This window comes from Canis aureus, chromosome 3 (genome assembly GCF_053574225.1).
Source record: "Canis aureus isolate CA01 chromosome 3, VMU_Caureus_v.1.0, whole genome shotgun sequence".
Taxonomy (NCBI): domain Eukaryota; kingdom Metazoa; phylum Chordata; class Mammalia; order Carnivora; family Canidae; genus Canis; species Canis aureus.
Genome location: NC_135613.1, coordinates 83,624,237 through 83,638,925, shown reverse-complemented (window position 1 = coordinate 83,638,925; position 14,689 = coordinate 83,624,237). Strand labels below are relative to the sequence as shown.

The 14,689-nt window shown below is 33.1% G+C and overlaps 1 protein-coding gene across 8 annotated transcripts in view; it reads left to right on the top strand.

The window, feature by feature from the left end:
* The window catches only part of ARHGAP32 (Rho GTPase activating protein 32), a 291,479-nt gene that overhangs the window by 176,185 nt on the left and 100,605 nt on the right, over window positions 1-14,689 (top strand). For all 8 annotated transcript variants that reach the window (XM_077894162.1, XM_077894164.1, XM_077894163.1 and 5 more), the window contains one exon: window positions 1,083-1,169. In XM_077894162.1, coding sequence (XP_077750288.1) covers window positions 1,083-1,169 — 87 coding nt within the window. The remainder of the gene's footprint in view (window positions 1-1,082; window positions 1,170-14,689) is intronic.

The window sequence follows — 14,689 nt, the reverse complement described above, 5'->3', positions numbered from 1 at the left end:
ATCAACTTCAATTAAAAAAAAAAACAAAAAAAACCAGAGTGTTTTTAAAAGTACTTTAGTGATACTGCTCTCAAAAATAGAGAATGTGTCTATCTTTTCTTTTTTATAATATTAACTATAATGATAAGTAACATTAAGTACTTATGAGTAGTAGGCATCTTGGTGAACACTTTAAATGCATTATCTCATTTGCTACTCACAAACTGGAGAATAGGTGTTGTTAATCATTTTCATTTTCCCGATGAGAGATTAAGTAGGTAGGTCAATATTCTACAGCTAGTTAGTGACACTTTTGAACTCAGGGCTGTCTGTCTCTAGAGCAGAGTTTGCAAATTTACAACCTTAGATGGGGCAAATATGTAATATAAATGCAGGAAGAGAATAGTGTATGTTAAAATAACAAAGCAAACAGCATGAAGAATGATAGTTACCATTAAGCTGAGATACTGGTGCCAAAGTCTTGGAGAGTGCATGCCTCATTTAAAGGGTTTGGTCACTTTTCAGTTCCAGCCATTCTTATGTGAGAATATAGGTCCAATAATTTAGATTTTCTGATTTTTCAATAGAAGCTAGAAATCTCTGTTTTCATATGAAGCAACTCAGTTTCTAAATTGTAGCTTCTTGTTCAAGTAAAAATAAAATAAAACCTGATGTGTAGATATACATAATAAGTCTGAAGTGACACATGTGTGCAGTCCCCACCTGTTCTCTGGGAAGCCAGTTTCCAATCTCTTCCAATAGAGCATGAGCTCTCCTTTAACTAGTTGGTCGTGCTGTCTCTCAGAGCCTGCCCACAAATGTGCTAAATAAATTAGGGGAGTGAAGACCTGCTCTTGAATGAAGGTATTTCATTTACTACTCTTATGCAGTTTGTGCTACTTTAAACTACAAAGACAATTCTTAGAAACATATTTTTTAAAACATCCTGAATTCTTTATCCTCCATAAGCAATAGAGTACCCTTGAAAGGCATAATTTACAGTGAGTTGATGTGAGGGTTCAAGTATTACTGAATGCCTAGTTTATTCTTACTCATTAATCATGACTTTCTCTTCTCTCTCTTTTTTTTTTTTTTTGACGTAGCTGTCCCTTTCAGAAGAACAGAATGAAGTAACGAAAAATGGCTGTGAATCTAAAGAGCTGGTCTACCTCGTGCACATTGCTTGTCAGGTAATTTTGTGGATGCATAGATTCCTTTTAATGCATTTTGTATGGCATCTAATAGAATTCACAGAAAGATACTTGTATGATATTGAAATGAAATTAGACTGTGCCATAACCATTGTTAAGAAAGTAAATGGAGTCCTTTAAAAAAGAGTTATGTGTTCATACAAAATTGATGGAATGCACAGTTTAGTATTGTTACTTGCCTCTTATCTCTGCAAGTTTAGAAAGTTTTTAAGGCTTTAGACATTTGTGGATGAATAACAGTGACTATGGTAACACAGATGTTTCGTTTCATTCTTTCTCCCTGTCATATTGGCAATTCTGCATGTACTCAGAACTGAAGCAATTAATAGAATAAGTCCTGCAGATATTTAATTTACAAACTTAAAACTCTTCTTGTAAGAGTAAAGGAAATACACCGTTTATTTGATGACAAAGATTAAATTAATCAGTTACTGGTCATCTATTAGAGTGAAAGGGGCAAATGTAGCTTCAGTTTTCTCTGCCTGAGATGCTCACTTTTCTACCAGGCAGGAAGCCTCACTGTACAGTATGTAGCCTGTGTATGTGTGTATATGTTGTAGAAGGAGTCTGTTTCTTGACTCTTAGTTTTAGAATTTTTGTGAGGATAATTACCGGGACTTCTCTTAATGAGATTTGAAGTAGGTCATTTGTAGCATTATTTCCTCCACCAAGTAAGTAGTTTAGCTCCTTTGCTTACTTCACTTTCATTAGGCCTTATGTCTAGTTTAGAATTAGTGATTGTAAAGTAATTGTTTTTGCAAAAAGCTTTCTTTTGTACAAAGTTTTTTGTTTTTTGTTTTCCTTGGGAAAGGGGCATTTGTGTTTTTTGTTTTTTTTCCCCTCAAAAACTATTATTCCTGTACCTGAAGTTAAAAATTACATAATCTTGAGAGGTCTAATGCTTACCTCATATAGGAAATACCTGAGTTCTTAGTCTTAGTGATTTTTTAAAAAAAACAACCTTTCAGACTTAAATGCTTTTATTTCTAGGTATCAGAATATGAGATTGGAAATTGAATTTAGCTTGTATAAAAATAAGATGGCCAAAGTTTCATATTGTTAACAGAAAGTAGGCAGCTCTGAATCACTAAGTTTCATGTCATGATTAGTAAAATACTTCTATTTTGTGACTTAATTTTTAAGAGAAAATATCACGTGTGTTTTGGTGAACCATTGTTTATACATAGATACAAATCATATCTTCTTTATCTAGAGTACGTGATTGGCATGTCAGTAATGAATTTATTAATCCCTCTGTAACCTACCATCTTTTAGCATCTGTCCTTCTCACCATTAATATCCTCATGATCTGACAATGCGAACAGTTTTATTCTCATAAGCAAAACATAATGTTACAAACACTTGTGCTATTTTCTTAAGTGACCTTCAAAAGATAAGCATGGTATTTTGGAACTATATGTCACTTGATTATGCTTCCATGAATTAGTGACCTAACTAGTTAGGCTATTTTCTGGTTGCAAGTATCTTGTTAATCTGCTGAAAGAATTTCAGACAACTTAATATACTATTCATTATATCAAAGTGTAAGTTACTACAGTATAATAATGTCATTACACTTCTTTGAAGGACTGTAAGTGATCAGTGATGCATCTCTATGGCTTACTTTCTGTATTCTTGCCAAATGTGTCAGCCATAAATCATATTAAGTGGCAATCACATATTACTTAATAACTAATATTATAGAGACTCATAATCACACCCTCTCATATGCCAATGAGGAAATTGAGGCCCAAATTACTGATGTGGCTTTCTAAGTTATATGAAATCTTAGCAAGATTTACTACTAGAGACTTCAGTTTCCTGATTGCCAGTTTTTCCTGCATCTCAGTGGAATTCACAATCTCGAATAGATTTAAGAGATTGCTTAGTCTTCAGATAATATATGATTACCATTACATACTGATGTAATTTGTTCCAGAAACTGTTTTTTTCATATATTGAATATTTTTGCTAATTTCTAATTTTTAAAGTACACCTGAAATTCTTTTTTATTTAACCCATTTTTCTCTTGTTCTTTAATCTTAGAAAATGGCCAGTTAAACAACTGTGATTTTTTTTTTCCACCTTTCTGGAAGTTAACTAATACTGATTGTTTTAGGTCTTATCTTTGAATCTTTTAATTGTGCTTTTGCCTCTACCCTTTCAAGTTTTTATTTTTTGTTAAATTGTGAATTCAGAAATGTAAACCATATCTTTCATACTGAAATGATTCATATTTAGTAGGCATTTTGATTATCTGTTTCTAGTACACAGATACTGTGACATGCAGTATAACATTTAATTCTTTCAACAATTGTGTGAGGTAAATAGTCTGTTTTTCATTTTATAGCTGATGAACCTAAGACTCAAGAATGTTAATAACTTGCCCAAAGTCGTAAAATTAAAGAGAAAGACTAGGATTTGAACATCAGTCTACTGGGTTTTTTTCCCCACTATTCTTCTGTCATTTTCTAATAGGATTTATAGTTGATTAGCTGCTCTGAAATCTGCTAAGCATATCCTAAATGTTAATAAAGAATTCTAGAAATGTGTTGAGAATGACAGTCAAGTTTCTTTTTTTTTAATTTTTTAATTTTTTTTTTTTTTATAGTCAAGTTTCTTTGCATGACTTTAGTGGAAAGTCTAGATATCATTGAGATGTACTTATTTTAAGACATCAATGTGTATTTTTTTCTGATTTAAAAGTGTGGATTTATGGGTTTTTAGGCCAACAATACTTATAGAAATTTTGGAAACTATGGGAAATGGAGAAAAAAAGAAAATTGCCATAATACTACTACCCTGGGATTGCCTATTTACAGTTTTGTATACTTTTCCTTTGTTTTACATAGTTATATTTTATCATTGAATACAGAGGTACATATATAATTTTACATAACTTTTTAAAAAAAGATATTTTATTTATTCATGAGAGACACACAGACAAAGGCAAAGACATAGGCAAAGGGAGAAGCAGGCTCCATGCAGGGATCCCGACTTGGGACTTGATACTGGGACTCCAGGATCACGCCCTGAGCCTAAGGCAGACACTCAACTGCTGAGCCACCCAGGCATCCCAACTTTTTATTTATAAAGCATTCCTCCATGTTATTATAATCTCTCTGAAGACATTAATTAATTAATTTACTGTAATTGACATACAATACTGTATTTCCTTTTCATTGTAGGTGTACCAACATAGTGATTTGACATTCATATGCAGTACAAAATGATCACCATAATAAGTGTAGTTACCAACTGTCAACAAACATAATTGTGACAAAATTATTGACTCTATTCTTCATGTTGCATTTTATGTCCCTGTGACTTACTTATTTTATAACTGGAAGTTTGTACATCTGAATCTCCTTCACTTATTACATGCATCCCCTATCTGTCTCCCCTCTGGCAGTTACCTGTTTGTATTTTTTAGTCTGTTTCTGCTTTGTTGTTAGTTCATTTGTTTTATTTTTTAGAGTCCACGTTTAAATGTAGCGATAAGGTGTTTGTCTTTCTATATCTGACTTATTTCACTTAGCATAACAGGCTCTAGGTTTGTCTATCTGTGTTGTCATAAATGGCAAGATCCCATTCTTTTTTAATGGCTGAGTGATAATCCATGTACCTATGTTCCATAACTTCTTTACTTGCATCTGTCAATGAACACTTAGGTTGCTTCCATATCACACCTATTGTAAATGATGCTGCAGTGAATATAGTGATGCATACAACATCTCTTTGAATTAGTGCTTTGTTTTATTTGGATAAATAGCCAGATGAGGAATTGCTGCATCATATGGTATTTCTGTTTTTAAACTTTAGAGGAATCCCCATGTTATTTTTTTTTTACAGTGTTTCCACCAATTTACATGCCCACCAGCACTACATGGGGATTTCCTTTTCTTTGTATCCTTGGCAACAATTATTATTTCTTGTCTTTTTGATACTATCCATTCTGATAGGTGGGATTAACATCTCAGTGTGGATTTGATTTGTATTTCCCTGTGATCAGCAATATTGAATATTTTTTCATGTGTCTCATGGCCATCTGTATGTCTTTGGAAAAATGTTTATTCAGGTCCTGTTCCATGCTCATGTTTTAAATGAGATTGTTTTTCTGTGTGTATATGTGTTGGATTATTTGAATTCTTTATATATTTTGGATATTAACCCCTTGTTTGATATATCACTTACAGATTTAGGAGGTTGCCTTTTCATTTTGTTGATGGTTTCCTTCTCTGGACAAAAACTTTTTAGTGTACCATATTCTCAGTTTTTTTATATTTGTTTTTGTTGCCCTTGTCTGAGGAGACAGATTCAAAAAAATATTGCTAAGACTGATGTCAAAGAGTTTATTGCCTGTGTTTTCTCTTAGAACTTTTATGGTTTCAGGTCTTACATTTAGGTCTTGAATCTATTTTGAGTTTATTTTTGTATACGGTATAAAGAAGTGGTCCAGTTTCATTCTTTTGCATGTAGCTGTCCAGTTTTCCAAACACCGTTTATTGAAGTGACTGTCTTTTCCCTGTTTTATATTTTTGGCTCCTTTGTCATAGGTTAATTGACCATATAAGCATAGGTTGTTTCTGGGCTTTATACTCTGTTCTGTCTCTTTTTGTACCAATACTGTACTGTCTTGATTATGATAGCTTGAAATTGTAGTTTGAAATCTAGAAGCATGATACCTCCAGCTTTCTGGAGGTTCTTCCTCAAGGATGTTTTGGCTGGGATTTTTGTGGTTGCATACAAATCTTAGAATTTTTGGTTTAAGTTCTATGAAAAATACTATTGATATTTTGATAGGGATTGCATTGAATTTATAGATTGCTTTGGGTAGTATGGACATTTAAACAGTATTAAATCTTCCAGTCATAAGCATGGTATATGCTATATTTATATTTATATTATTTGCATTTATATATTTATATTTATTTATATTTATTTATTTGCATCAACTGTACTTTCTTTCATTGATGTCTTATAGTTTTCAGAGTACAGGTGTTTCACCTCCTTGGTTAAATTTATTTCTAGATGTTTTATTATTTTTGATGTAATTGTACATGTGATTATTTTTTTTAAAGATTTTATTTATTTATTCATGAGAGACACACAGAAAGAGAGAGGCAGAGACACAGGTAGAGGAAGCAGGCTCTGTGCAGGAAACCTGATGTGGGACTTGATCCCGGGTCTCCAGGATCAGGCCCTGGGCTGAAGGCAGCGCTAAACTGTTAAGTCACCAGGGCTGCCCTGTACCTGTGATTATTAATTTCTCTTTCTGCTAGCTTGTTATTACTATATAGAAATGAAACCAATTTCTTTTTTTTTTTTTTAAAAGATCGTATTTATTTATTCATGAGAGACAGAGAGAGAGGCAGAGACACAGGCAGAGGGAGAAGCAGGCTCCGTGCAGGGAGCCTGACATGGGACTTGATCCCGGGTCTCCAGGATCAGGCCCTGGGCTGAAGGCGGCGCTAAAACGCTGAGCTACCTGGGCTTCCCAAAACCAATTTCTTTATATTAATTTTGTATCTGCAACTTTAGCGAATTCATTAATAGTTTCTAATAGTTTTTTCTGTGAAATCTTTGAGTACCATGTTATCTGCAAATACTGAGTTTGACTTCTTCCTTCCATTTACATTCCCTTTATCTCTTTTTCTTGTCTGATTGCTGTGGCAAGGACTTCCAGTACTTTGTTGAGTAAAAGTGGTGAAATTATATTCTTGATTTGTTCCTATCTTAAAGGAAAAGCTTTCATTTTTTTTTTTTACCATTGATTATATTATTATCTGTAGGAGTGTTATATATGCCCTTTATTATTTTGAGGTATGCTTCCTCTATTCCCACTTTGTTCAGTTTTTTTTTAATCATGAATGGATATTGAATTTTATCAAATACTTTTTCTGCATCTATTGAAATGATAATGATTTTTTAAGTCTTCATTTTTTTAAGTCTTCATTTTGTTAATGTGGTGCATGATGTTAATTGATTTGTGAATATTGAACCATCTTTGCATTCCTGTCAAATTCCACTTGATCGTGGTGTATGATCCTTATAGTGTACTGTTGAATTTGGTTTTCTAATATTTTGTTGAGGATTTTTGCATTTAGATTCATCAGGGATATTGGTTTTTAATTTTCTTTCTTGGCTGTGTGTTTGTCTGGTTTTGGTATCACAGTAATGCTAGTCATAGAATGAATTTGGAAGCATTCCTTCTTCTTCCAATTTTTGGAAACAAATTGACAAGTCTAGATATTCAGTCTTCTTTACATTTTTTTTTTTTTTTCAAATTCACCTGTGAAGCCATTTGGCCCTGGACTTTTGTTTGTTGGGAGTTTTTAAAATACTGATTGAATTTCATTACATAATTGGTCTGTTCAGATATTCTGTCTCTTCTTGATTAAGAAACAACATCAGGCAGCCTGGGTGACTCAGTGGTTTAGCACCACCTTCAGCCCAGGACATGATCCTGGGGACTCGGGATCGAGTCCCATTTCAGGCTCCCTGCATGGAGCCTGCTTCTCTGTCTGCTTGTGTCACTACCTCTTTCTGTCTCTCTCTGTGTCTCTCATAAATAAATAAATAAAATCTTTAAAAAAATAAAAAGAAGAAACAACATCTGGAAGATTTATTTTATAGAATATTTTATGTTTCTAGGAATCTATCCATTTTTTGGTAGGTTGTCTAATTTGTTAATGTGTAATTATAGTAATCTAATAATTTTTTGTATTTTTTGGGTGTAAGTTGTAACTTCTTTTCTTTCATTTCTGATTTTATTTTCTTGACTCTTCTCTTTTTTTTCTTGATTAGTCTGCTTAAAGAGTTTTTGTTTGTTTGTTTTTCTTTATGTTATTTTTAAAAGTAATTTCTGTACCCAGTGTGGGGATCAAATTTATAACCCTAAGATCAGGAGTTATAGGCTCCACCAGCTGAGTCAGCCAGTTGAAACCCTTTCAACATTTCTTGTAATGCTAGTTTAGTGTTGGAACTTTTAAAAATTTTCTTGTATGGGAAACTCTCCTTCAATTCTGAATGAAAACTTTGCTGGTAGACTGTTCTTGTAGGTTTTTTCCTTTGCATCCTGAATATATCATGCCACTTCTTTCTGATCTGAAAACTTGCTGCTGAAAAATCAGCTGATGGTCATATGGGTGGTCCTTATACTCACTATTGGCTTTTCTCTTGTTTCTTTTAGGGTTCTCTCTTTATATCTTTAATTTTCAACATTTAAATATTTATGTCTCTTAGCATGGTTCTTTTGGGTTCATCTTGTTTTGAAATGTTCCCCCCATTATTTTTCTTTCAGTTCTTTAAGTAAACAAACTGAAAAAAAGTAATATCGTAGAATACATTGGTCTTAATGAAGAAACACTCTTGTGTCATGATCTTGATCTGAATGATAATACTTTATCTTTTCTGAAAGTCATACTAATTTTTCCTCTGCTTCTGCCTTACTTTTTAGAAAACATAATGTATTTAGTTTGAGTTTAATGAATAATAATAAACATTTTGGAGATTTGGTCATATGTCAAGGAATATACTAAAATAACTTTTACTGTCTTAAGTGTGGAACATTCAGTAATTTTAAGAAGTCCAAAACGAGATAAACTCTCACAGTAATTGAGCCTCACTACATAGAATAAATCATTTGTAAGTGCAATGTTAGTGGTAATGAGTCTTGATGTCATCCAGTGTTCCATTGTTTGTTTCTTTAGCAAGTAAGCAAACATCAGCTTTCAAGTGTTAATTGTAAGATGGTGCATTTAAACCCAGCTGTTAGAAGAATTTATTCTAACATATGCCCCAATAAAAATCCTTTATGATCTTTCCTTGCTGTAAATACAGGTTTGTTAGTGCAAGAAATTGCTGCCTAATAAAGTACTTAATAAAGCATGTACTATTTTACTGTTTCATTGTAAACTTTAGACCAGTTAAAATGAATGGTGTTATTGTATTTGGATTGTATTAATGACTACCTTTGTATTTTAACAAGAATTCATCATTATATAATAGTTTATTTTTTTTTGAGGATCAAGTTTTTCATAAATATTTACAGTACTCTGAAAGCTCCTTTATGTCCTGGTAGGTGGGGTAAACAGTTGGTTTTAGGGGAATGCTTTCCTGCCTCAAAATATCTCCTGCTTCAAATTCCACCATCAGAAATGCATTCCTTGGTATTAAATATCTGCTCCACTTATTCCACTTAGAAAATGCGGTTACTAAGGGGTGGAGTTGACTATTCACATTTGTAGAGCATCTGCGTATGAACAAAATATGTAGATAGATTGTAAACATCTAAATCTTGTAACTCTTTTGTGAAATGTGTTACTATTTTCATTTTATTTGTGAGTAAACTGTTGCTGATAGATGTTAAGTAAAGTACATAAACTCCTCTATCTAGGATAAGGCCCAGCTGCAATTAAATCAGTTCATTCTATTTTCAGATCATTCTCTTTTTGCTGAACTTCATCATACCATTAAAGAGAGAATTTGTTAATTTTTTTTCAGTTAACTTTCCCATGATAAAGGGACTTCCAAGGACATGGGTGAGGACTGTTCTTCTCAGAAAGAAGAGCAAATACATCTAGAATTTGTCTTTTTTCATTCCTGTTATTACTAAGCTAGCCCAAGGTGCTGGATCTTGTTGGGATGTTATGATTAGCATATGTGTTTGTATCCTGTAATCAGTTACAACCATTTACACTGCTAGAGTGATGTAAAATGTAAGTTGAAAATGTTAACACTCTTCAAAAGATTTTTGCTGTCTTTAGAGCTAAACCCAAACTGCTAACTAGGACCTGTGAGGGTCCCACCTTATCTGGACCTTGCCTACCTCTTCTGCATCATGTCATGACAGCCTGCTCATTCCTATGTTCTGGTCACACCAGCTTTCATTCAGTTTTTAAAAGGCTAAATTCTTTCCTAATACAAAGTATTGAACATTGCTCAGCTTATAACTCTGTTCACACTGTGCACTTGCTGTGTCCGGTGCCTTCTCTGTTTTCAGGATAGAGTTCAGGTATCCCCTCCTTAGAAGGGCTTTTCCTGACTACTTTCCCTGGAGTAGGTTCTTGTTGATCTCCTCACAGAACAAAGTTATCATTATTTTACTTATACATATCTATTTACTTCAAAAAGTATTTGTTTTTTGCACTAATTCAAAAAAATATACACACCTCTATGTTTATTGCAGCTTATTTACCTTGGCCAAGATGTGGAATCAACCTAAGCAGCCATTGATACATGAATAAAGATATGGCATATCACACTGTGTATCATACAATGGAATATTATTCACCCACAAAAAAGGAGCTCTTGCTACTTATGACAACATGGATGGGACCTAGAGGGTATTATGCTAAAAGAAATAAGACAGAGAAAGATACCATTGGTTTCTCTTATATGTGGGAAAACAACAGAATGGAAATAGACTCATAAATGCAAAGAACAAACTCATGTTTGACAGAACAGAGGTGGTTGGTAAGATGGGCAAAATAGGTGAAGGGAATTAGGTAGTACACACTTACAGTTATAAAATAAAGTATGGAATGGGGTAACATTGCATGATGATGGGCGGTAACTACACTTATCATGGTAAACATTTTGTAATATATAGAATTATTGAAGCACTATGTTGTGCCCTGAAAATAGCATCACATTCCATTTCAACAATACTTCAGTAACACTTGTTTTTCTCACTAGAAATAAATTCTGAGAAGTTGGAGATTTGTTGGTTCTCTCTTGTATCTCTAATGCTTATTCCAGTGCTTATGCTATAGGTGCTCAGTGATGAGAGAAAGAAAAACACATTTTTGTCTTAGAAATTTGATCCTATTTACATTAGAGATTTCTTTTTCTCTCATTCTTCATTTGCAGCCTTATCAAGAATTAGGAATATTTTGTTACTGATTGGATAGCAAGTTACTTGGTGGTAATAATTATTAAGGTTAGAATTTAGCAATAAATTAAGATTTAAGCAGATATACCTAATGAGTTTTTTATATTGTTTTTGTTTCATTATTTATAAAATAAGTAGATTTATACAATATTCTATTAATATTCTATACAATATTCTATTAATATTAATATTCTAATTTGTAGTTGATCTTTGAACAACATTGTTTAAGTAGCATGGTTCCACTCATGTAGATTTTTTTTTGATAAATACAGTACATTATTGTAAATGTATTTTCTCTTCCTTAAGATTTTCTTAATAACACTTTTTTCCTTCTACCTTGCTTTAAGAATATGGTGAAAAAACCACAGTACATAATATAACGTACAAAATCTGTTTATTGACTATTTATGTTTTTGGCATGGCTTCCAGTCAAGAGTAAGCCATTAGAAGTTATACTTTGGAGGAGCAAAACTTATATGTGGATTTTTGACTGTGCAGTGAGAATTTAACAGTTTTAGATGATTTGCAAATTATATTAAGATTTTCATTTTGTGAATGATAATCCATATAAAAGAACAGACTTTTACTGGTACAAGAACATTTTTAAAAAGTATTGCTGATCATGAGGAAATGAATTTTGAAATCCAGTCTACCATTTACTTTTTAAAGCTTTTTTGCATTTTTGTGGTTGGTTGTTATTTATTACCTTGAATAAGACTGCTTAGATGGAAGAAAACATGATTTATTTTTAAGAATTAGTGTATTTTTTAGAGTAGTCATAGGTTCATAGCAAACTATAGTGGAAAGTACAGGGCTCCTATATGCCTCTTATCCCCACATGCTCAACCTTGTCCACTCTGGACATCTTTCCCCAACATGGTACATTTGTTATGATTGATGAACCTACACTGATGTACCTTTGCAGCAAGGGTTTAGTAATGGGGTTGTACTTTCAATGGGTTTGGACAAATTTATAATTATATGTACCTACCATTATGGTATCATACGTAATAGTTCACTGCCCTGAAAATTCTCTGTATTCTTTTTATCTTTTGCTTCTCCCTACCCAGTGGCAACCACAGATATTTTTACTGTCTTTATAGTTTTGCCTTTTCAAAATATCATATAGTTCAAATTATATGGTACAGAGCCTTTTCAGTAATATGCATTTAAGTTTCCTCCATGTCTTCTGAAGGCTTCTTTCTTTTTAGTGCCAAATAATTTCCATTGTCTGATTGTACCACGGTTTATATATCCATTCACCAGCTGAAGGACATCTTAGTTGCTTCCAAATTTCAGCAATTAAGGATAAAGTTACTACAAACATTCATGTGCAGGTTTTGTGTGAACATAACTTTTAGCTCATTTGGATAAACACCAAGGAGTCCAATTGCTGGAACCTGTGGTAAGGTGTGTTTATAGTTTTATAAGAAACTGACAAACTGGGGCGCCTGGGTGGCTCCATCAGTTAAGCATCTGCCTTCAGTTCAGATCATGATCTCAGAATCCTGGGATCCAGCCCCGCATCAAGCTCTCTGCTCAGCAGGGTGTCTGCTTCTCCCTCTCCCTCTGTCTCTCTCCCCAGCTTGTGCGCTCTCTCTCTCTTTCTCAAATAAATACAATCTCAAAAAGAAAAAGAAAAAAAAAAAAAAAAGCCTGACAAGCTATTTTCCAAAGAGGGTTTACCATTTTGTATTCCTACTAGCAATGAAAAAAATTTCTTGTTACTTCACATCTTTGTCAGCATTTGGTTTTAACAGTTCTGGATTTTTGCTGTTCTAATAGGTGTGTATTAGCATCTCCTTTTAATTTGCATTTCCCTGATGACACATATGTGGAGCATCTTTTCATATACTTATTTATCATTTGTGTATCGTTTTGGTAAGCTGTGTGTTAGGATCTTTGTACCATTTTTAAATCAGTTGTTTGTTTTCTTATTGTTGATTTTTAAGAGTTCTTTGTATATTTTGGATAATATCCCTTTATCAGATATATCTTTTGCCAATATTTTCATTCAAGTGTATTACTTGTCTCTTCATTTTCTTATTAGTGTCTTGACACAGCAAAAAATTTTAACTTCAGTGAAGTCCAGCTCATTAATTCTTGTTTTTATTGATTGTGCCTCTAGTGTTGTATCTAAAAAGTCCATCACTAAACCTAAGATCATCTGTATTTTTCCTATGTTATTTTCTATGAGTTTTATAATTTTGCATTTTATGTTAAGGTCTATGATCCATTTTGAGTGATTTTGTGAAAGCTGTTAAGGCCTATGTCTAGATTTATATTTTTGCCCTGTAGATTTTGCCAGTTTTTCCAGCACTATTTGTTGAAAAGACTGTCTTTTTTTTTTTGTTATTATTATTAAAAAGACTGTTTTTTTAATCCATTGTATTGTCTTCTCTCTTTTGTCAAAGATTGGTTGACAGTACTTAGGTAGGTCTGTTTCTGGGCTCCCTATTTTGTTCCATGGGTGTTTTATTTATTTATTTTTTTGCCAATACCACATGTTTTGATTGTTGTAGTTTTATGATAAATCTTGAAGTCACTTATTGTCATTCTTCCAACTTTGTTCTTCTCTGTTGATATTGTATTAGCTATTCTGGGTCTTTTGTCTCTCTGTATAAACCTTAGAAACAGTTTGTTGATACTGACAAAAATAACTTGCTTTGGTTTTGATTGGCATAGCACTGTGGATCTAGATCAGGTTGGGGAAAATTGACATCTTGACAATATTGTGTTTTCCTATCCATGAACATGGTATATCTCTCATTTTTTAGTTGTTTCTTCCTATCAGAGTCTTGTCGTTTTCCTCATATAGATCTTGTACATAGTTTTTTAGACTTGTTCTTAGATACTTCTTTTTTAGAGGAGGGTGTTGATCTAAATGCTATTGTGGTTTTTTTTTTTATTTTATTTTTTTATTTTTTTTATGATAGGCACAGTGAGAGAGAGAGAGGCAGAGACACAGGCAGAGGGAGGAGCAGGCTCCATGCACCGGGAGCCCGACGTGGGATTCGATCCCGGGTCTCCAGGGTCGCGCCCTGGGCCAAAGGCAGGCGCCAAACCGCTGCGCCACCCAGGGATCCCCTGCTATTGTGTTTTTAATTTCAAATTGAACTTACTCATTGTTGGTGCCTAGGAAGCAAATGACTTTTATATATTAATTTTGTATTCTGCTATTTTGGTATAATCACTTAGTAGTTCCAGGAGGTTTTTAGAAAGTTCTTTTGTATTGTATACCTAGATAATTATGTCATCTATGTACAAAGACTGTTTAATTTCTTCCTTCCCCCTTTGTATATCTTTTATTTCCTTTTCTTGCCCTAATGGATTGGGTAAAGAATTCCAGTACAGTGTTGAAAAGCAGTACAGAGAAGGGGACATCCTTGCCTTGTTCCTTATTGAATCTTATTTGGAAAGCCTCAAGTTTTTCACTATTACATATGATACTAGCTGTAGAGTTTTTATAGACTTTTTTTTTTTTTATCAAATTGTGGAAATATCCCATTAATCTTAGTTTACTGAGAATTTTTATATGAATGAGTGTTGGATATTGGCAAGTGCTTTTCATACATCTTCCAGTATGATCATATGATTTTACTTC